The 23,817-nt window shown below is 40.8% G+C and overlaps 1 protein-coding gene across 3 annotated transcripts in view; it reads left to right on the plus strand.

The window, feature by feature from the left end:
• The first annotated feature begins 549 nt into the window (after positions 1-549).
• The window catches only part of LOC139549266 (fibroblast growth factor 12-like), a 104,539-nt gene continuing 81,271 nt past the window's right edge, over positions 550-23,817 (plus strand). The window contains exons 1-2 of one of the 3 annotated variants that reach the window (XM_071359531.1): positions 550-646; positions 817-971. In XM_071359531.1, the coding sequence (XP_071215632.1) occupies positions 932-971 (40 nt within the window). In that variant the 5' untranslated portion in view covers positions 550-646; positions 817-931. The other 2 variants (XM_071359530.1, XM_071359528.1) reach the window with 2 other exon arrangements.

The following is a 23,817-nucleotide window of genomic DNA, read 5'->3' on the forward strand; positions in this document are numbered from 1 at the left end:
TTAGGCCTATATAAATGGGATCAAAGGGACTTCTGAGCTCAGCTAAATTATGTGAGAACCAAACGTCTGAGTGTTTTGAACATAAATGAGTCAATGTAAAAATCGCAAAAGAGTAGGCTAAGACAAGGAAAATGTTATTCGGCTGAATCGGATGCACCCTATCTTGTGATAGTCAACGCTGCCAAGAGTGTGCAAAGATGTCATCATGGCTATTTGGGGTGGCTATTTGAAGAATCTCAAATATAAAATATATTTTGATTTATTTAACACTTTTTTGGTTACTACATGATTCTATGTGTGTTATTTTAAAGTTTTGATGTCTTCACTATTATTCTACAATGTAGGAAATAGTAAAAAATACATAAGAACCCTTGAATGAGTAGGTGTTCTAAAACTTTTGACCATGTAAAAGAGCAAAAAAGCTTTATTTGATGACGAGAAAAATATATAGCAGGTAGTGCACAATAACAGGTGTTTGTTGTCGGATGCACAAATTCGATAGTGGAAGTGTAACATGTGACCTTAAAACTCCAGCAGAGGAGTCTGTCGTGACGTCACTTCTGTATTTCATAGGAGCCCGAGCTGCAGCATAGACTTCAGCACCAAGGCGAGAGGACAGCTCCCGATAAGCAGCGCGCGGACACTGGTAGGCTTAATGCACACGCGTGGACAGACACAGCGTATAATTTGCTTGGTCGGAAATCACCCCAAAATCTCCGAGTTAGCCATTTTTCCCTACACAATATCAGTTGACTCACGGACAGTCCGGCCATTGGTAAAACAGCTGTTCTCACCGGTCACGCTTGTTGATTACAGAGGCAGACAAACCAGCGGGGAAGAAGAACCACATCCCGACCAGAACAGCTCTGACATCTCCCAGAATCGAAGCGTCTCTAACTTCCCTCCCTGATCAACCTAATCACAACGGGAGATGGAGATCATTAAAGTAGATAAAGCAGACAAAGCACCCGGTAAGCAACTTCTTTACTTATTTAATAACAGACTGTGTGGGTGTGAAATAATCGCAGCGTGTGTGTGTGTGTTCTGTGTATTGAATCAGTGGGTCTGGTGGCGTGTCAGCGGGGGTGCCCGGCCCACGCCTCTGTATCTGTAGACTGCGGTACTTGGTGCTCGTCTACACTTGACAGGCGCCTTGCCGCTTAGCCTACATGCGAATTGCAGTGGCGGATTTACAAGGTGTGGTTTATTTGGCTACGAACATCTGTGTCTGTCTCCTGCTGCCTCGGGCGTAGAGCATCCGTAGCCTACTACGACTTGCCCTTGTAGGCTACGTCGTTGCTTTTGTTTTCAGTGAATGGCTGACAGAACCCTGATGCAGCAAATTTACGCAGGTTAGCGTTTTTTGTAATGAATCGTGTTCTGGAGGCAGCTGGCACAAACACAAAGTCATAACATCGGATTTTAAACCTAACGCTAACCTTAACCACAATGCTAACTTTAATGCCTAACCCTAGTATTCAATTAAGACCAAAAAGCTATTTTGATTTTCGTGTATTTAATGTAGCCAATTTTGATTTTCCCATCTAGCGGAAATCACTTAGTTCTGCCTGCAGGTCAAGATTCATGACAATAATCGTCAACCTGCCAAATGTACAGCTGCGTAGGGTTTCTGGAAGAGGGGAAGGGTGGGTTCTCTCAATTCTCTGACTATGGGCAAGGCTGAAGGCCCACACGCATTATCTTTCCACATGTAGCAGCCTGTGTTCTAGCCTACTTTGACACCAATATATATATATAATATCTATTAATATATAATAGTATCAATATATATATAATATAATATCCATAGGTGTCCCATTCGAATTTTCAGGTAACCTTCTATGTGTATGGGGCATCGGTCACACACACACACACACACACACACACACACACACACACACACACACACACACACACACACACACACACACACACACACACACACACACACACACACACACACACACACACAAATAGACAACATCATGAATTGGCTATTGACAGGTAACATGTGCCAAGGCCCGTGAAACACATGTATTTAATAGGTAGATGAAAATCGGTTGATTGGTTGATAAAACGGGTGTTTTGAGTTTACCTGTCTTTTATAATCAGATTAAAATTAGGTTCAGTCAAAGAATGCCTACACCTGCCAACTTATATGACCGATGCCCCATACACATAAAAGATTACCTGAAAATTATAATGGGACAGCTATAGATATAGTGTCCTCTCCATGTATTAAAATCAGCATGACGTACATCTTGCACTGGTTATAGGATGGGAATTCCCTTACAGAGCTGCCCTAATCTTATATAAAAAATATATTTTTTTACAGATGGTGGAGCAATTTATGGCTAAGACAGTAACTTTTCTACAGGAACATTCCGTAGGGTGGCGCACAATTGGCCCAGCATCGTCCGAGTTAGGGTTTGGCCGGGGTAGGCCATAATTTTAAATAAGAATTTGTTATTGACTGACTTGCTTAGTTAAATAAAGGTTAAATAAAAAATTAATTGTATTTGGCGCATGTGACGAATAAAATTGGATTTAATTTGATAATTACGCTTTGGTTTCTTTGAAATTAAATTCCACAAGCATCAATATACAGTGGGGAGAACAAGTATTTGATACACTGCCGATTTTGCAGGTTTTCCTACTTACAAAGCATGTAGAGGTCTGTAATTTTTATCATAGGTACACTTCAACTGTGAGAGACGGAATCTAAAACAAAAATCCAGAAAATCACATTGTATGATTTTTAAGTAATTAATTTGCATTTTATTGCATGACATAAGTATTTGATACATCAGAAAAGCAGAACTTAATATTTGGTACAGAAACCTTTGTTTGCAATTACAGAGATCATACGTTTCCTGTAGTTCTTGACCAGGTTTGCACACACTGCAGCAGGGATTTTGGCCCACTCCTCCATACAGACCTTCTCCAGATCCTTCAGGTTTTGGGGCTGTCGCTGGGCAATACGGACTTTCAGCTCCCTCCAAAGATTTTCTATTGGGTTCAGGTCTGGAGACTGGCTAGGCCACTCCGGGACCTTGAGATGCTTCTTACGGAGCCACTCCTTAGTTGCCCTGGCTGTGTGTTGCGGGTCGTTGTCATGCTGGAAGACCCAGCCACGACCTATCTTCAATGCTCTTACTGAGGGAAGGAGGTTGTTGGCCAAGATCTCGCGATACATGGCCCCATCCATCCTCCCCTCAATACGGTGCAGTCGTCCTGTCCCCTTTGCAGAAAAGCATCCCCAAAGAATGATGTTTCCACCTCCATGCTTCACGATTGGGATGATGTTCTTGGGGCTGTACTCATCCTTCTTCTTCCTCCAAACACGGCAAGTGGAGTTTAGACCAAAAAGCTCTATTTTTGTCTCATCAGACCACATGACCTTCTCCCATTCCTCCTCTGGATCATCCAGATGGTCATTGGCAAACTTCAGACGGGCCTGGACATGCGCTGGCTTGAGCAGGGGGACCTTGCGTGCGCTGCAGTATTTTAATCCATGACGGCGTAATGTGTTACTAATGGTTTTCTTTGAGACTGTGGTCCCAGCTCTCTTCAGGTCATTGACCAGGTCCTGTCGTGTAGTTCTGGGTTGATCCCTCACCTTCCTCATGATCATTGATGCCCCACGAGGTGAGATCTTGCATGGAGCCCCAGACCGAGGGTGATTGACCGTCATCTTGAACTTCTTCCATTTTCTAATAATTGCGCCAACAGTTGTTGCCTTCTCACCAAGCTGCTTGCCTATTGTCCTGTAGCCCATCCCAGCCTTGTGCAGGTCTACAATTTTATCCCAGATGTCCTTACACAGCTTTCTGGTCTTGGCCATTGTGGAGAGGTTGGAGTCTGTTTGATTGAGTGTGTGGACAGGTGTCTTTTATACAGTTAACGAGTTGAAACAGGTGCAGTTAATACAGGTAATGAGTGGAGAACAGGAGGGCTTCTTAAAGAAAAACTAACAGGTCTGTGAGAGCCGGAATTCTTACTGGTTGGTAGGTGATCAAATACTTATGTCACACAATAAAATGCAAATTAATTACTTAAAAATCATAGAATGTGATTTTCAGGATTTTTGTTTTAGATTCCGTCTCTTACAGTTGAAGTGTACCTATGATAAAAATGACAGACCTCTACATGCTTTGCAAGTAGGAAAACCTGCAAAATTGTCAGTGTATCAAATACTTGTTCTCCCCACTGTATATAGCAGTCAGTACCAGGTAGATTATTGTCCATTGCTACCATATTGTTTCATAGTTATTAATACAATTTTACAAGTTTTATGTACAGGATACACATGGTATACACTGCACAACAAAATTCTTACTTGCAGGTTCCTTCTCGACAATGCAACAAAAATAATAAATAATAAAGTATAATAATACGATAAAAGATAAGAAAACGGAGTAGAAGAGAATAAACATTTTAGCATAAGTAGGATCTTTTTTAATCTTTACTTAACTAGGCAAGTCAGTTAAGAACAAATTCTTATTTATAATGACGGCCTATACCGGCCAATCCCAGACGACACTGGGACAATTGTGCACCTCCAAATGGGACTCTCAATCACGGCCAGTTGTGATACAGCCTGGAATCAAACCAGGGTGTCTGAAGTGATGCCTCTAGCACTGAGATGCAGTTCCTTAGACTTCTGCGCCACCCGGGAGCTCAGTATTTAGCAAAAGTATTATGAGTCTGGTAGCAACAGTTGTGTGTGTGTGAATATGTGTATGTGTGTGTGTGTGCTTCTGGGTTTGACACTATCACCTAAATTATTATTATTATTATTATTTTTTTAACCTTTATTTAACTAGGCAAGTCAGTTAAGAACAAATTCGTATTTACGATGACAGTCTACCCCGGCCAAACCCTAGCCCGGACGACGCTGGGCCAATTGTACGCCGCCCTATGGGACTCCCAATCACGTCCAGTTGGGATACAGCCTGGAATCGAACCAGGGTCTGTAGTGATGCCTCTAGCACTGAGATGCAATGTCTTAGACCGCTGCGCCACTCGGGAGCGAGCCCAACAGGTGTAGACCTTACAGTGAAATGCTTACTTACAAGCCCTTAACCAACAATGCAGTTTTAAGAAAAACAAGTGTTAAGTAAAAAATAGATAAGTAAAAAAATTAAAATAAAATAAATGACTATGCAATTATTAGGTAATTACAGTTTTAACTAATAAGTAGCCCTTTCCTGCAGTCAAATGACCTAGAGGCTCATGGGTGGAATGTTATAAATATTTTAATACATTTCTTTTTTTAAACCCGCTGAAAATCCGGTGTTTCTATGTCAAACGGTTTTGTTATATTTCAGGCTTCTGTGATGTATATAAATTGTAATATTGGGATGCAAACTGAAAATTGAAAGCATTTCAACTCTATATCTGACATGGTACAGGTGTCTTATTCTTTTAAGCCCATAACCATGTTTGTGAGGTGTATACTTTTGTTTCAAAGTAGATTTGTTTAAATAAATAAATATTTTTTATTTTTTATTTAACCTTTAATTATCTAGGCAAGTCAGTTAAGATGAAATTCTTATTTACAATGACGGCCTACGACTACCAAACACTGTGTGATCCTGATTTAGCCCACTGCAGTAAAAGTATATTGTTAAAGTGGAACTGACTGCCTTTTAACTACTTTGCAGATATGAAACAAACAGACAATCACAATATCAGTCAAACATATACAATTTCCAGTTTATGCTACAAAACCAACTTCATAAGGTTTTAAAAATGCGTTCTATTTGAATCAAAATTCCATGACGTACAGCAAGGCATTGTTGGCAGAATAGAATAGATGGATGCAGTTCAATGCATGATTAATATAATTCACCAATACATTTCTTGGTAGTCCAAAACATATAGCTATCAGGTTGTAAATCACAGCTGGCCTGGTACATTGTTTGCTGCCTCCACCCATTCGGGATGCACTGTTTCAGATTCAATGACTCAATAATTTGGACAAAAACAGACGAATGTAACTGAGTTTGGGAAATGTTGGGCTAGCTTATCTATTTATATAGCTAATTAGCAAACTAAAAACACGGAGCCTAACGTTAGACCCATTGGTAGTGCAGTTTATAACTAATAGAGTGCTATTTTGGAAGCATACATGGACACATGGTGAACTAAGCCCTTTCTAACATGCTGTTTCATTTCAGAAATGTTTTAATAATTTAGCAGACGCTCTTATCCAGAGTAACTTACAGGAGCAATTCGAGTTAAGTGCCCTGCTCAAGGGCATATCGACAGATTTTTCACCTAGTCAGCACAGGGATTTGAACCAGCGACCTTTTGGTTACTTGCCCAACAGTCTTAAACACTAGGCTACCTGCCATTTCAGGCAAGCAACTGCTCCATTCTCTTTTTTAATTGCAATTCATATTGTGATTCAATTGGAAAATCTTGGCTATGACTTTGTCAGTACTTGATTGCATTATATGCTAAATGCTAAATGCTTCCATACACAGCTTTGCAAAAATAACTTGAATATAGACAAGGAAAGGGAAATTTCAGGTGTGTGAGTGTGTGTGTGTGTGTTTGTGTGTAAGTATTTTAAACAGACAGCCCGGTACATTCAGCTTGTCAACACCTCTTACAAAAACAAGTAGGGAGGAAGTCAATCTCTCTTCCACTTTGAGCCATGAGAGATTGACATGCATGTCATTAAGGTTAGCTCTCTGTGTACTTTTAAGGGCCAGCCGTGAGCCAACTACAATTTTCCTAAGTCCCTCTTTGTGGCACCGGACCACATTACTGAACAGTAGTCTAGAAGTGACAAAACTAGGGCCTGTAGGACTTGCCTTGTTGATAGTGTTGTTAATTAAGAAGGCAGAGCAACGCTTTATTATGAACCTACTTCTCCCCATTGTAGCTACTATTGTATCAATATGTTTTAACCGTGACAGTTTAAAATCCAGAGTTACTCCAGGCAGTTTAGTCACCTCAACTTGCTCAATTTCCACATTATTCATTACAATATTTAGTCGAGGTTTAGGGTTTAGTGAATGATTTGTCCCAAATATGCTATTAGTTTTGGAAATATTTAGGACTAACTTATTCCTTGCTACCCATTCTTAAACTAACTGCAGCTCTTTGTTAAGTGTTGCTGTCATTTCAGTTGCTGTACTGGTTGACGTCTATAGTGTTTGTCATCCGCACAGATAGACACACTGGCTTTACTCAAAGCTAGTGGCATGTCGTTAGTAAAGATTAAAACCTGGCCGGTTGGTGCCAGAATAACAACCTATCCCTCAACGTAATCAAGACAAAGGAGATGATTTGTGGACCACAGGAAAAGGAGGACCGAGCACACCCCCATTTTCATCGACAGCGCTGTAGTGGAGCAGGTTGAGAGCTTCAAGTTCCTTGGTGTCCACATCACCAACAAACTAGAATGGTCCAAACACACCAAGACAGTCGTGAAGAGAGCACATCCAAGGCCATAAAAATTGTCAAAGACCCCAGCCACCCCAGTCATAGACTGTTCTCTCTACTACCGCATGGCAAGCGGTACCGGAGAGCCAAGTCTAGGACCAAAAGGCTTCTCAACAGCTTTTACCCCTCTGTTTATCATCTGCGCATAGTCACTTTAACTATACATTCATGTACATATTACCTCAATTAGCCCGACTAACCCGGTGCCCCCGCACATTGGCTACCTGGACTATTTGCTTAACCCTTCCCCTAACCCAAACCTTAACCCTTTGACCTAACTCCTAAACTTTACCTTAACCCCTAACCCCTAGCATAGATAACGTTAGACAGTTAGTTAACTGTTAGCCACTTAGCCACGAAACATATTGTATGTTTTGCAATTTTGAAACATATTATGCATATTGTAATTCATAACATATCATACGAAATGGGTGATGGACATTCACAAATTAATAGATACCATACGAAACGTAACATATCATACTAAATGGAGCCTCTTGGATTAACGTACAGATTAATACAAAATGCTCTGAGACTAGGTTGGTATGTCTAGTCAGTCAGTTACTAGGTGTGTTAAGAAACTAAGCCAAAGCTCAACGGAGAATCTATTGAAAGTGCTTCTTGGTCCAGGATTAGGCTTAATATGTGTCTGGGAAAACGGCCTATAAAGTCTACTCACTCAATTAATTTGTTTCAGCTCAGCATCACAAACATAAATTCAGAATTCAGAACTTCCAGACACATACATAATTTTCATTGAGGCAGTATCAATACAATTCCATACAAAAATAAAATCTTTATTGATCCATTACACAGACAACAGAAATGGTTAGTTTTGTTGTCACAGTACCCAGTCCCACCACACAACAGTACCTCTCCCTCCCTCACCTACAGTTTTACATAGGGGCAAGCCCTGTCTGTGAGAGGGTGTTTAGGTTCTCCTCTGCTGCTGGGAGTGTAACTTGAGGCCCTGATGATGGGCCAAAAGGGGTTCCCTCTCGCCCTCTCTCTCTCCACCAGCTGGCCGGCTAGCTAAGAGGCCAGGAAAACCCAGACACACACAGTCAAACAAGGTGCTGGGTTACACAATCAATGTCTGTCTGTTACATTGCCCAGATGTAGTGGAGAGAAAATCCAAACAACCTTGGTTGCCAAAGGTGGGAAGTCCCCAGGCCCCCAAAGCAGAGTAGTGTTGTGGCTGCTTTGTCAGCTGAATGTTAGACTGATGTTATGTTTTTTCCCCTTTCCCTCACCACCTCTACCACCCTGTCTTGGGAGGGAACCTTTATTATTCATCAGGCCTGGGTTTACGTAGTATGAGTAAAAGCTCAATCATGCAAAGCTTAAGTATTTTAAAGATACCGTTGGAAACCAGGGGCTCTATTTTTGGCTGGCGTTAAGGAGGTGCTAGTGTCAAACGCACGTTAGTGTGCAATTTTGTATTGTAAAAACTGGCGCAATGGCGTTTTCCAGCCGTAACGCCATGTTCTGAAATGTACCCGTCTTATATCAGCTCACTTGTGCACAGATGGGCGGGGTGGAAATATTTGAGGTGTGTCCTTAATATGATCCAGAGTGCTAATTTCAGGCAGCACTGAAAGGGATATTTAAGACCAACCAAAAGCTGGTTTTCGAGGTAACGCAGTTGGTTATGGCTGTGGAGGTCATAACATTTTGTCAACCGTGATTGTCAAACAAATAACTGCTGGTCTCACGGTAATTGACCGTTAATTAACAGAAACACATTTAGTATCTCCTGGCTTCCACGCATAACCTACAAGCCACTGATGCAGACCTTTGGAACATCTACATTTTAAAAAGTATAATAAATCCATCACAATAAAAATCCATTATTTATTTTATACACGTCTAAAGAAACATGATATGAAGAAAATGTAAGTCTGTTTCAGAAGAACAGAATAGCATACTCTGAGTTTGGCCCATGCCGTATGGCTGTGTTCCATTACTTCAATTAGCAGACAAAATTTGCTTAGAATTCCGTGGCATTATTTCATATTATTGTACAGTATGAAGAATACAATTGAACATGGCTGAATAAAATAGAAAGGATATTTTCTCCAAATGATTTGAAGGAGTGTGCACATTAAGCTATTCTGTGTTGAGCGGTTAACAAAGAAACAGGTACCCCTATATGCTTAATTTAGAGTTATTTATGGAACTTTAATTGTGATACAAGTGTTGGGCTATATGTTTTGATTTTTAATACATTCTAAGGCTGCATGATGTGACTCTAATGATGATTTGAAAAGCTCTGATTTGGGTTTTTTTGCGCAGGCTGTACACACTTCATCAGTCTCATTCACAATTTGACAAGCACTTGATAATGCCTCAAATTTCCTGGCGGCATTCCCTTTGTGTGGCCATAATGCCCCCTCAAAAAATCCATGCCTTTTGCGGCCAGTGGCAGTTGTACCCTTGGGCTGAATATAATAATTATAATTCCCTTCTCCTGGCTGGGCACTTCGAAGCGCCTCTCACTCACATGGCTCTCAGTCATGTGATCGGGTCTTTCTCACAGGAGCTCTACGGAAAATTCCTTCGACCTCATGGCTTGTTTTTTCCTTTGACATGCACTGTCAACTGTGAGTCCTTATATAGACAGGTGTATGCCTTTCCAAATCATGTCATATCAATTGAATTTACCACAGGTGGACTCCAATCAAGTTGTAGAAACATCTCAAGGATTATCAATGGAAACAGGATGCACCTGAGCTCAATATCGAGTCTCATAGCAAAGGTTCTGAATTCTTAGGTAAATAAGGTATTTCTGTTTTTTTTTAAATAAATTAGCAAAAATTTCTAAACCTGTTTTTGCTTTGTCATTATGGGGTATTGTGTGTAGATTGCTGAGTTTTTTTTTTATTTAGTACATTTTAGAATAAGGTCTGTCATGTTACAAAATGTTGAATGAATCAAGGGGTCTGAATACCTTCCGAAGTCACTGTATAACGGACTAACATTGGAGTTGATTCCAAAGGAGATACATAAAAGACTTTAAATACATAACCTTAAGCAACCACATATTTCGCCACTGCGCATGTTCTGATTGGCCAGTGAGGGGCCAAGCCTCGACACACCCACAACTTGTTTATTCATCAAAACCCGGCCGTTTCGCACCAATGCCAGCAAGTGCGCCAATAATTGTGATTGTGAAAATAGCTAAAATATTTCTGACACATCCCTGAACCTATAGGGCTACCGCCTGCGCTTAGATTTCAGGTTCTAAAATAGAGCCCCAGGTCTGTTATTCATACTTTCTTCACAATAAAAAAATCTGCATGCACATTTAGGAAAACATCGGTAGAATATGACTAGCGTATTAGTGTCATCCATATCTTCACAATAGGCCCACAAAGAGGTAAGCAGATTGGAGTGGATGATGGGCAAGGCCCATCTTGTCATGCTTGCTTCTGTGACACCTCAAACTGGGTCATGCTTTCAGTCCTGGGCCGCAGAACAGAGGGTGAATGTTGAATTCTTCCATAGACCATTACACAAACACTCTCTCTCACTCTCGTAAAGCACACAAACACTCTCCCCTGCTTCTCTCTATACCCCCTCCACAACCCCCCTAATTGAGTCCTTGATAGTTCTACTCAGATAATGACATATAAACTCAGCAAAAAAGAAACGTCCTCTCACTGTCAACTGTGTTTATTTTCAGCAAACTGAATTAACATGTGTAAATATTTGTATGAACACAACAAGATTCAACAACTGAGACATAAACTGAACAAGTTCCACAGACCTGTGACTAACAGAAATGGAATAATGTCTCCCTGAACAAAGGGGGGTTCAAAATCAAAAGTAACAGTCCATATCTGGTGTGGCCACCAGCTGCATTAAGTACTGCAGTGCATCTCCTCCTCATGGACTGCACCAGATTTGCTAGTTCTTGCTGTGAGATGTTACCCCACACTTCCACCAAGGCACCTGCAAGTTCCCAGACATTTCTGGGGGGAATGGCCCTAGCCCTCACCCTCCGATCCAACAGGTCCCAGACGTGCTCAATGGGATTGAGATCCGGGCTCTTCGCTGGCCATGGCAGAACACTGACATTCCTGTCTTGTCAGAAATCACGCACAGAATGAGCAGTATGGGTGGTGGCATTGTCATGCTGGAGGGTCATTTCAGGATGAGCTTGCAGGAAGGGTACCACATGAGGCAGGAGGATGTCTTCCCTGTAACGCACAGCGTTGAGATTGCCTGTAATGACAACAAGCACAGTCCGATGACGCTGTGACACAAAACTGCCACTCGTCAGTGAAGAGCACTTTTTGCCAGTTCTGTCTGGTCCAGCGAAGGTGGGTTTGTGTCCATAGACGACGTTGTTGCCGGTGATGTCTGGTGAGGACCTGCCTTACAACAGGCCTACAAGCCCTCAGTCCAGCCTCTCTCAGCCTATTGCGGACAGTCTGAGCACTGATGGAGGGATTGTGCGTTCCTGGTGTAACTCGGGCAGTTGCCATCCTGTACCTGTCCCGCAGGTGTGGTGTTCAGATGTACCGATCCTGTTGTCGTGTCTTTAACCTTTCTGGCGCAGGCGTTGCGCTAGCGACCCACCTCGACAACATCTGGTGGAATTGCAGAGCGCCAAATTCAAAATACAGAAATAGTCATAATAAACATTCATAAAAATATAAGTGTTATACATCGGCTTATAGATGAACTTCTTGTTAATCCAGCCGCTTTGTCAGATTTCAAAAAGGCTTTACGGCGAAAGCATACCATGCGATTATCTGAGGACAGCGCCCCGCTTACAAAAGCATACAAACATTTTCCAACCAAGTAGAGGAGTCATGAAAGTCAGAAATAGCAATAAAACAAATCACTTACCTTTGAAGATCTTCATCTGATTGCAGTCACAAGAGTCCCAGCTACACAATAAATGTTTTTTTCTTCTTCAATAAAGCCCCCCTTTATATCCACTGGCTCAAAGGAGGTCAAAACATGCAGACGAATACATCCTAATAGTACCGGTAAAGTTCGTCGAAACATGTCAAACGATGTTTATAATTCATCCTCAGGTTGTCAATTGTCTAAATAATCGATAATATTTCAACTGGACAATAGCGTATTCAATAGAAAGGAAAAACAACGAAGGGCGCGCATTCGGTCACACGTGCAAACCAGCACTGCATGATTCTACAGTCCACTGACAGAAAGGTCTCATTCTTCTTAATTTTTCAGAAAACAAGCCTGAAACAATGTCTAAAGACTGTTGACATCTAGTGGAAGCCATAGGAACTGCAATCTGGGTCCTAACCCATTAGATACTCTATAGGCATTCAATTGAAACCTACCCACATCAAAAAATCCCACTTCCTGGATGGATTTTCCTCAGGTTTTCACCTGCCATTTCAGTTCTGTTATACTCACAGACATTATTTTAACAGTTTTGGAAACTTTAGAGTGTTTTCTATCCAAATCTAGGCATATCCTAGCTTCTGGGCCTGAGTAACAGGCAGTTTACTTTGGGCATGCTTCTCATCCAGACGTCAAAATACTGCCCCCAAGCCATAAGAAGTTTTAAAGTGAAGACTGTTATTTTATCAAATCATTTCTCTGTAATTATTATTACGTGATTAAACTAATCATGTAAATGTAATTAACTAGGAAGTTGGGGCACCAAGGGAAATCTTCAGATTACAAAGTTATAATTTTCCTAATATAACTCTTCAGATATTTTAATATCTGATCAATTAGTCTTCTAATTAATTAATTATTATTTACCTCACGTTAGTCTCATTCCAAACGTCGTAATTTGTTGGTTATCTGCACGAACTCAGCCTTTACTATGAATCATCCATACACCAATTGTCTTAATCATTTATTTACTAACTAACTAAATAATCACAGAAATGCATAAACAAACAAACAGTAGATATGGTTCCAAGGAAATGATAGGGGAGGTTCACTAGTGGGCTAAGCCGATATGACGGCTTGGTGGACAAAGGGAAGTGGGTGTGGACTGAGAAGGGCGCAAAAGACAAAAGAGTCACTACACAGTTGATAATTATATTCATTGAAATGCTAATCCTTTGCGCATGAACGCTCACTCATTCGAGAATAATTGCAATCAATATATATTTACGCTCAATGTGTCATCGTGATCTCTGTTGGAATCGTCTGTCTTTCTGTGGGAAAGTTCATCCAATGTCACGCCCTGACCGTAGAGAGCTTTTTATGTCTCTATTTTGGTTTGGTCAGGGTGTGATTTGGGTGGACATTCTATGTTCTTTTTTCTATGTTTTGTATTTCTTTGTTTTGGCCGGGTACGGTTCTCAATCAGGGACAGCTGTCTATCGTTGTCTCTGATTGGGAACCATACTTAGGTAGCTTTTTACCATATGGTTTTTGTGGGTAGTTAATTTCTGTTTAGTGTTTTCACCTTACAGGACTGTTTCGGTTATTCTCTTGTTATTTTTGTTATAGTGTTCAGTTTTAATAAAACAAGCATGAACATTTACCACGCTGCGCTTTGGTCCGATGATTCCTCTTCTTCAGACGACGAATATCGTTACATCCAAGCGTCTCTCTGCTTCCCTGGAGTATTTCGTGGTTGGAATGGATACTTCAGAGTACCATTCAGAGATGTTCTTATAGAATAGGTGTTTCGGCAGTTGTCGGTCTTCGCATGTCAGGTTGACATAATTTCTAGCTGCAGACTAGTAATTAGTATTGAAGATTTGCTCTTATTCTGTCGGTATCGATAGTCTCAGAGTTAAACCATTTCCACCCATGTAGCCAATGCTCCACGTGGTATGGTTAGGAATTCAACAACCATTACAACCTTAGCTTATACTGAGGTTTTTGTTGTCTCTACTCAAACCTTCGCCCCCTCAGCTGACCGAGGTACGCGTGGTGTAAAGAGGATTTCTTCAGGTGGGGTTTTATTCATAAAAGTAGAAAAGGGCTGTCCCATGACGCCAGATCATGTCTGTGCTCACGGGGGCGGGTCAATGACTTGGTTAAACTTTAAAGGGAATACAATTATCTTTCATTATAAGGGTTAACATCATCTTACATCATTTCACAAATAGTTTAATCTTTAATCATTCATTTTATACAATAATTAGACGCAAACCTCATAACGGAGGCACCTGTATAAACAGAGTTATGGTAATATGGCTGTATTGTCTTTCATGAGGTCACAAACATGAAACAAAACGGACCGGGTCGTAGCTGGCTTCTCCACCGACAGTTTACACATTCTCCAAAACACGGATATTGTTCAGTTCTCAAGTTCTGTGATGTAGAAGAAGTTCCTTTGTTCTACTGTGAAACTCTCTCCTCCAGGAACTTACGACCTGAGATAACAGAACCTGGGTGTAGGAGGGAGGGAGGGGGAAGCCACTCGCTATACCCAAAGAGGGCCACGTCATGACACTGTGCAGGTGTTGTTACACGTGATCTGCCACTGTGAGGATGATCAGCTGTCCGTCCTGTCTCCCTGTAGCGCTGTCTTAGGCGTCTCACAGTACGGACATCGCAATTTATTGCCCTGGCCACATCTGCAGTCCTCATGCCTCCTTGCAGCATGCCTAAGGCACGCTCACGCAGATGAGCAGGGACCCTGGGAATCTTTCTTTTGGTGTATTTCAGAGTCAGTAGAAAGGCCTCTCTAGTGTCCTAAGTTTTCATAACTGTGACCTTAATTGCCTACCGTTTGTAAGCTGTTAGTGTCTTAACGACCATTCCACAGGTGCATGTTCATTACTTTTTTATGGTTCATTGAACAAGCATGGGAAACAGTGTTTAAACCCTCTACAATTAAGATCTGTGAAGTTATCTGGATTTTTACGAATTATCTTTGAAAGACATGGTGCTGAAAAAGGGCCGTTTCTTTTTTTTGCTGCGTTTATGAAGAGTTTCTTTCCATACACTGAGTATACAAAACATTAAGGACCCCTCTTTCCATGAAATAGACTGACCAGGTGAATCCAGGTGAAAGTTAGAATCCCTTATTGATGTCACTTGTTAAATCCACTTCAATCAGTGTAGATGAAGGGGAGGAGACAGGTTAAATAGTGACTTTTAAGCCTTGAGACAGTTGAGACATGGATTGTGTATGTGTGCCATTCAGAGGGTGAATGGGCAAGACAAAATTTGAAAAGTGAAGTGCTTTTGAATAGGTATGGTAGTAGGTGCCAGGTGTTTATGTCAAGAACTGGAATGCTGTTGGGTTTTTCACACTCAACAGTGTAACTCTTTACCCACAATATTGCAGGGGGTGTAAAGCCATAACACATTTTTCCATCAGCAGACTATGATCGATAATGTCAAAAGCTGCACTGAAGTCTAACAAAACAGCTCCTACAATCTTTTGATCATCAATTTATCTCAGCCAATCAACAGTAATTTGTGTAAGTGCTGTGCTTGCTTATAGGTCTTTACCTATAAGCATGCTGAAAGTCTGTCAATTTGTTTACTGTAAAATAGCATTGTATCTAGTCAAACACATTTTTTTTCAAAAGTTTACTAAACGGTAACAGGCTGATTGGTCAACTATTTGCACCAGTAAAGGGGGCTTTACTATTCTGGATAGCGGAATGACTTTAGCTTCCCTCCAGGCCTGAGGGCACACACTTTTAATAGGCTTAAATTGAAGGTATGGTAAATATGAGTATCAATTTCGTCCGCTATTATCCTCAGTAATTTTCCATCCAAGTTGTCAGAGCTTGTCGTTGTTGATAGACAACAATAATTTTTCACTTTTTCCACACTCACTTTACGGAATGAAAAATGACAATTCTTGTCTTTCAAAATTTGGTCAGATATACTTGAATGTGTAGTGTCAGCGTTTGTTGATGTCAAGCCTAAGTATGCTAATCTTGCCAATGAAAAAATAATTAAAGTAGTTGGCAATATCAGTGGTTTTTGTGATGATCGAGCCATCTGGCCCTGAGTCAATACATGTTAGAATCACCTTTGGCAGCGATTACAGCTGTGAGTCTTTCTGGGTAACTCTCTACAAGCTTTGCACACCTGGATTGTACAATATTTGCACATTATTCTTTTATTATTATTATTATTATTCTTCAATTCTTCAAGCTCTGTCAAGTTGGTTGTTGATCATTGCTTGACATCCATTTTCAAGTCTTGCCATAGATTTTCAATGCTGATTGAAGTCAAAACTGCAATGTCGTCTTGGTAAGCAACTCCAGTGTATATTTGGCCTTGTGTTTTAGGTTATTGTTCTGCTGAAAGGGGAATTTGTCTCCCAGTGTCTGTTGGAAAGCAGACTGGACCAGGTTTTTGTCTAGGATTTTGCCTGTGCTTTGCGCTATTCTGTTTCCTTTTATCCTACAAAACTCCCTAGTCCTTGCCGATGACAATGTGACCTTTATTTAACTAGGCAAGTCAGTTAAGAACAAATTCTTATTTACAATGACGGCCTACCCCGGCCAAACCCGGACGACGCTGGGCCAGTTGTGCGCCGCCCTATGGGACTCCCAATCACAGCTGGATGTGGTACAGCCAGGCACTGCACTGAGATGCAGTGCCTTAGACAGCTGCGCCACTCGGGAGCCCCAAATATAACACTTTGTATTCAGGATATTATTTATTTTAACTTTATTTAACTAGGCAAGTCAGATAAGAACTAATTCTTATTTTCAATGATGGCCTAAGAACAGTGGGTTAACTGCCTTGTTCAGGGGCAGAACAACATATTTTTACCTTGTCAGCTCGGGGATTCGATCTCACAACCTTTCGGTTACAAGTCCAACGCTCTAACCACTAGGATACCTGCCACCCCTTAAATATGTGCGATAAGGAACCAACAACGGTCTTGGGATATCAAACAACAGCATAGGTAAGTGTGAACCCAGGTACACATGTCAAAATGGGGGATATCATTTTTTAAATGGTGGGGTTGCTCTTTGCTGAAAGACAAAACTTCCAATTTTGGCTTAAAGAACATTAAATGGGGTTCACACAACCCATATTTCTTGACAAACCCTACTTGTTTCTCCAAGAATATATACAGTAGGGTTAAGGAGTGGTGCTAGTAAATAAATAAAGTTACCAGCACAGCACACCCATTGACTATACATTAGAATTAGCTTATTATCATTATCGAAATTAAGGTTCTCATTAGCCGAAACACACTTAAAAATGATGTGATAATGAGAAATGTGTGTTTCGGTAATGAGAGGGCCCTTAGCTCAATCTGTAAACAATAGGATACAGATTATTATGAGTCATCAAACAATTGACAACATCACTGAAGCCCATTCATGCTTCCATGTTGGTAAGGTAATGGTTTTCTCTCCACCAATTTGAGACTTTTTAGCTGTTTCGGTAACAAGAAGGCCAAGTGGGATATAGGGGGTGTCTGAGAATAAGAACCTCCTGGTGAAGGCATATAAGCAAATACATTTACTTAGCATGTGCTCATCTAAGGACTACTCCTCTATATGATGCACCATCGGTGAATAAAACTTTATTTAAAAACTGATTGGAGTTTTTACAGGAACTTGAAAAAAGTGTTACGTTAATGAGACACATGTCCACAGACACTGTGTTTGTACATAATAAATGTTATAGTTTAATGTAAACTTCAACTAGTGTACCAATTTGATGATTTATGGACAAACTACACCAACATATGTTGTGTTAAATACTTCGTTTTTTTCTAAAGTAACATTTCCTAAAATTCCCAGAATTTAATCCGGACGCAGTTATGTAATGAGAATATTCAGGCGAAAATGTAAAATTGAAATAAAATAAAACACTTTGCCCAAAATTTGCCATCTTAGTCTTTAGAATTTTCTCATTCTGCAGATGCATGATGGTTTTGTAACTGAATTCCCCCCCACCCACCACCACATCCACCCACACAAACGTACTTGAAGATCACTCATAGAAAAAAACAGTGTTCAAAAATACACTGACTTCCATATTACCCACCCACACCCTGGTTACCTAACGAAGACATACTCTCTTTAATATGTCCCCAGTGTCTCTGATGTCTTGCCTCTGTCATTGCTCACTGGGAATTTCCTCTACCAGCACTTTCTCCACGTAAACACAGATATACATAGTTCCCACCATGCAGTGACGCCCATTTACACTCTCAGAATAGACCCTATCCATTTCAATAGCATGGCTTCCCGGGGTCAAGGGATCACATATACACATAGTTAACCCGTTTGAATAACTCCTAATTGTGTTTGACGCATGGCGTTGCACACACTGGGCAGGGAGGTGTGCAGCTGTCGCGGTTGACTCCAGTGTCTCATTGCAGTGTTAGATAACCTTCTCGTAAAGCCAAGGCGTGTATGGACGCAAGCGTGTTTGTGCTACAGGAGACTGGAGAGAGTGGTGGTGGGGGTTTAGGGAGTTAGAGTTTTAGTGTCGCGGCAGCCAGGGCTAAATATGGCCAGACAGACACACTAGGACTGGTCAGCTAACCTAACTCTTTACAAGTGACATGGACAACTGACTTATACAGGTGCAGAGGGGTTGTGTAAGCAGGGGCAAAGGCGGGCGATAGCAGATTAAGGGGTACGAACTGTGTTTTTATGGACGTCTCAGAGAGAGTTGAGAAGCCAGAAATGACTCGTTCATCTGGTAGCCTGTTCCGACGGTTGCTGTCCAAAGACAGTAAGGGAGAGGAGGAAGATGAGGAGGAAGGAACAGCAAAACCGGACAGCGATGAGCAGGGTGAGTTCTTTCTACTCCAAGCCAGGGGTTTCAAACTCATTCCATGAAGGGCCGAGTGTCGGCAGGTTTTGGTTTTTCCCTTTCAATTAAGACCTAGACAACCAGGTGAGGGAAGTTCCTTACTAATGAATGATCTTAATTCATTAATCAAGTACAAGGGTGGAGCGAAAACCCTCAGACACTCGGCCCTTGGTGGAATGAGCTTGACACGTGCGCCAAGCCATCCGCATAGGCTCAGACTGAGTAGTTGGCGATAGTGTTCAGTAAGCTAGCTGTAGTAACGAAGTTAATTCAGTGCACGCTTATGTGAGGAGTAACTTTGCCTGAGACCTGAAAACTTGCATTAGCTCCTACCTAGATTTAAATCAACAGGCTGAGGCAGTCTTGTGGAATTGGTTCAGTGGAGGTGGTTCAGTGCACAATCACATGAGGAGTAACATTGCAGTGCGATGGTCGATATCCAAGATGGCAATCCAAGATGGCAGCATGTCAAGTCATTTGTCTGTCACTAGTAGATTTTAACCGACAAATAACATATTCATTTATGGTGCAGCAAATCTACAATTTCCTTGTTGTGTAGTGCAAACTGTTTAGTTTTGCTGGTGTAAAGATCGCGCGTCTCCCTCAACTCGGATAAAAATCTTTTTTGCTATTTGCACTTCTTTACTTGAAGTTAACCCAAGTAACCCTCTCTATGGCTGGCCTGGGTTCTATCCTCAGCTTTCCCTCTGAGGAGTGTCTCGTCCAAGCTGCTCCTCTTCGCTCTCAGCCTGGCTGTCAGAGGCAGCTAAACAATCCGCAACCCGCTCTCTCAATCGACCTCCCACACCCAATCTATTTACACATGCACACACTCACATACAGACTCATAGATACACACAGTCCCTCTCTCCCCTTACTTTTCCTTGGCCTCTATTTCTTACATCTCAGAGAAAATGACAATTTTCGTGGTATTGCTTTGTGCACTGACTTTACTGAACTCAGGAGAAAACAAACATTGCCGCTGGGTGAGTACATCTGACAATGTGCTCTCCCGTCCATTAGACATTTTGTTTGCGGGAACTCGCTCTTTTTCACTCGATTCAATCGTCCAAGTGCCGATGCATTTGTGGCATGATGTGAACAGTACAAACTTGTGTCACTACCAAAGTTTAATAGTTTTTAAATGACTGTTGGTTAAAGCCGGTGTCTGATGATTTTAAAATATACTAACTCTATTTTATCAATGTACCAATCGGGCTTCAGGAAGAAGCATAGCACAATTAAAGCAGCCATGAAGGTTTTAAATGATATCACTGAAGCCGTTGACAAAAAACAGCACTGTGTCTCACTTTTTATTGATCTTATCATCAATACTGACAAAACTAAACTAATGGTGTTTTCTAAAGCAAGAAATAGACCTCTGAACCTTTCACCTATTACTACCTGTCAGGGAAATGAGATTGAGACTGTAACCTCATATAAATACCTTGGAATTTGAATTGATGACGGCCTCTCTTTTAAATTGCATATTCAACAACTTACAAAAAAATTGAAGCTGAAGTTGGGATTTTATTTTAGTAATAAGGCCTGTTTTTATTTTGTATTGTCTGGAAACTCACTTGTAGAATTCCCTTGCAGTAGGTCTCTTAGAAAAGAGAAGCCGTGCAAGGTTATTAAACAGAGGTGCCTAGTTATTCTTCTTTTGTTGATATCAGGTAACGTGCAACCTAACCCTGGCCCTGATATGCAATGTCTCCAAACTCCCTCTGATTTTAAATCTAGATCTGGATTTAGTAATATTTCATTTAAATGTATGCAGCCTGTTGTCAAATTGATGGGGTTAGGACTTTTGGGCTAAATCAACTGATGCTGATGTAATTGTTTTTTCTGAAACCTGGCTCAGCAAGTCTGTTCTTGATAAGGATATTTGTATAAATAGTTACAATGTGCATTGCACTGATCAGTTAAGAAAGGGGGAGGGGGGGGGGCTATATATGTAAAAGACTAAATTCCTTGTAAGTGTGGCAAAGTCTGACTCTATTTGTAAACAGTTGGAATTTCTTGCTTTGAATCTTGAGGTTTGAATCTTGAGGTTTCAAAGGGTCTCTCTATAACTGTGATTGGCTGTTATAGACCCCCCCTCTGCTCTCAGTGATGCATTTTCTTCTCTGATGCACCTTATGTCTAAACTTCTTTACAGTGAAATGATCTTGATTGGTGTCGGTTAAAGCCGGTGTCTGATGATTTGAAAATGTTTTGTAATTCTATGAATCTTACCCAGTTGATTTACTCACCCACCCGCCCAAATCTCAAATGTCCAGAGAAATCTACCCTGATTGATTTGATATTGACATCACATAAATATTCTGCGGTTGGTGTTTTTTGTAATGAATTAAGTGACCATTGTGCTGTTGTTGCTGTTGGAAATACTAAGGTTCCTAAGACAAACCCACGCTTTATTCGTAAGATACATTTTGCGAGTTTTAATGAGCAAGCTTTCTTTTATGATTTGTTTTTATTTTGATTGGTGCAAGATTGAGCTTATTCCTGATGTGGAAACTGCCTGGAAATTCTTTCATGATGTTTTTTCCCCAAATAGTAAACAAACATGCCCCATTCCGCAGGTTCAGAGTTAAAGGGAGGGATAATCCATGGTTTTCTTCTGAGCTGTCTTATATTATTCACAAACGTAATCGAGCCTGGGCTAAAGCAAGGAAATCATGTTCTGATGCTGATTGGCTTCTTTTTAGGCAGCTACAAAACAAGTGTTATTTTCTTCTCAGTCTGAATATTTTATGTCTGTTACCACTGATAACCTGAATGACCCTAGAAAGTTTTGGAAGGCTATTAAGTCTGTATGGTAAGAGTATTGTTAATGAATTACCGTCATGTGTATTGAAGGACTCTGTTGCTGTATATGACAAAACTGAAATGCTGAATTGTTTCAATAAGCGCTTTGTATTATCTGGTAGGCTGTTTGAGGCTGTTTGATTCAGTGTCCTCTGTCTCTGTACAACCCTGTGTGGATGAACCAGTGTCCTCTGTCTCTGTACAACCCTGTGTGGATGAACCAGTGAGGGCAGGTCAAATGTTAAGCTTTTTGCCATTCTCAGTGCAGGAGGTACATAAAGCACTGAAATTCTTAGATCACAGAAAGCCTGCAGCTCCTGATCTTCTTGATCCCTGCCTTTTAAAAGTGGCAGCTGATTTCATAGCTGAACCACTTACATATCTGTTCATTGAGATTTATTTTAAACTGCAAAACCCTTACGCACCACTGCACTTTATATACAAGGGTTGGCTGGCCTTCTAGTCAATCGTAGGCTCAGTCACTGGTGTACTTTTATTTACAAAGCCATTTTGGGTTTACTACCATTTTATTTGGGCCTTTTTATTGTTCAGACATGTGGTGGGTACTCTCTTCGTTCGCAGGACTTTATCCTGCTAACTGTTCCAAATGTCCGAACTGAATTTGGTAAAAGGGCTTTTATGTACTCAGCGCCATTGGCTTGGAACTCCTTACAAAATACTTTTAAACTGGAAGAACTTGTCCCGATTGGTGTTTTTAAATCGTTGATGAAGGATTTTGGTGCTGATTCCCTGACCTGTCAATGTTTTTAATTTGCTGTGTTACGATGTTGTTATACTCTTGTGACTTCTATGTTTTTTTTTTACTAGATTACCTGTAGTTTTTCATGTTGTCTGTCTGTAATTGTGTAATGACTTGGTGCTGCTTATCTTGGCCAGAACACTCTTGAAAAAGAGATTTCAAATCTCAATGAGCCCTTCCTGGTTAAATAAAGGTTAAATAAAAATTCAAGTAACTTTGTCTGAGTCCTGAAAACTTGCGTTAGCTCCAACCTAGAGCAAATGCCTAGGCTTTAGCTCAACAGGATGACACAGTCTTGTGCCGCACAGACCCGAGTTCAAACCCAGTCAGTAATAATGCCTATGCACATGGTAACAGCTGTAACATTAAGAGGCCATAATATCGTTGTCACTCACCAGTACAAGTTGAGGTTTCCATGGGAAAAAGTCATTTAACGTTTTAGGGTTTTGAATAGAAGGCCTGGTTAGTGTAAATATAAAATAAAAAAAGTCTATAAAATTGCCTGGTTAGTTTTCGTGATAGATGATGGTGAATCATGATGATGATGATGATGAGGATGATTATGTGGAAGAGGAGAAGAGGGATGATGTGAATGACTATAATGGTAATTGTGATGATGGTAGTGATGATGAAGAGTACAGTAGTAGCTTGGTCTTAGTGGGATGGCTCACTCTTTACTATCCATTGCTCCTGGCTTAGATTGCAGGGGTAGGAGTGTGGTTGGCAAGGAATTTGTGTTTGTCTAAGTGGGGGATGAAACTGTTTCTGTTTTAATTTACAAATATCAGGGAAAGTAAGTCAGTAGGCTGATAAGAGTAAGTGGTATGATAAGGGTAAGCAGTAATATGATGATGATGATGCTCTCTAAAGTATCTGTGACACTGACCCAGTTCCAACTTGTCCACACCTGCCATCTGCCAATCAAACCTCTTCATCCCCCTCTCAATCCCAGCAATAGAAAGTACACAAGTACTCAGCACTGTATAAAAATACATGAATTATTAGGAGCTCCGATCACCTCTCATATCTCACAACTCTCTGCCCACAATGTCTCACCTCAGAAATATCTGTTTGTT

The sequence above is a fragment of the Salvelinus alpinus genome, chromosome 22 (genome assembly GCF_045679555.1).
Source record: "Salvelinus alpinus chromosome 22, SLU_Salpinus.1, whole genome shotgun sequence".
Classification (NCBI taxonomy): domain Eukaryota; kingdom Metazoa; phylum Chordata; class Actinopteri; order Salmoniformes; family Salmonidae; genus Salvelinus; species Salvelinus alpinus.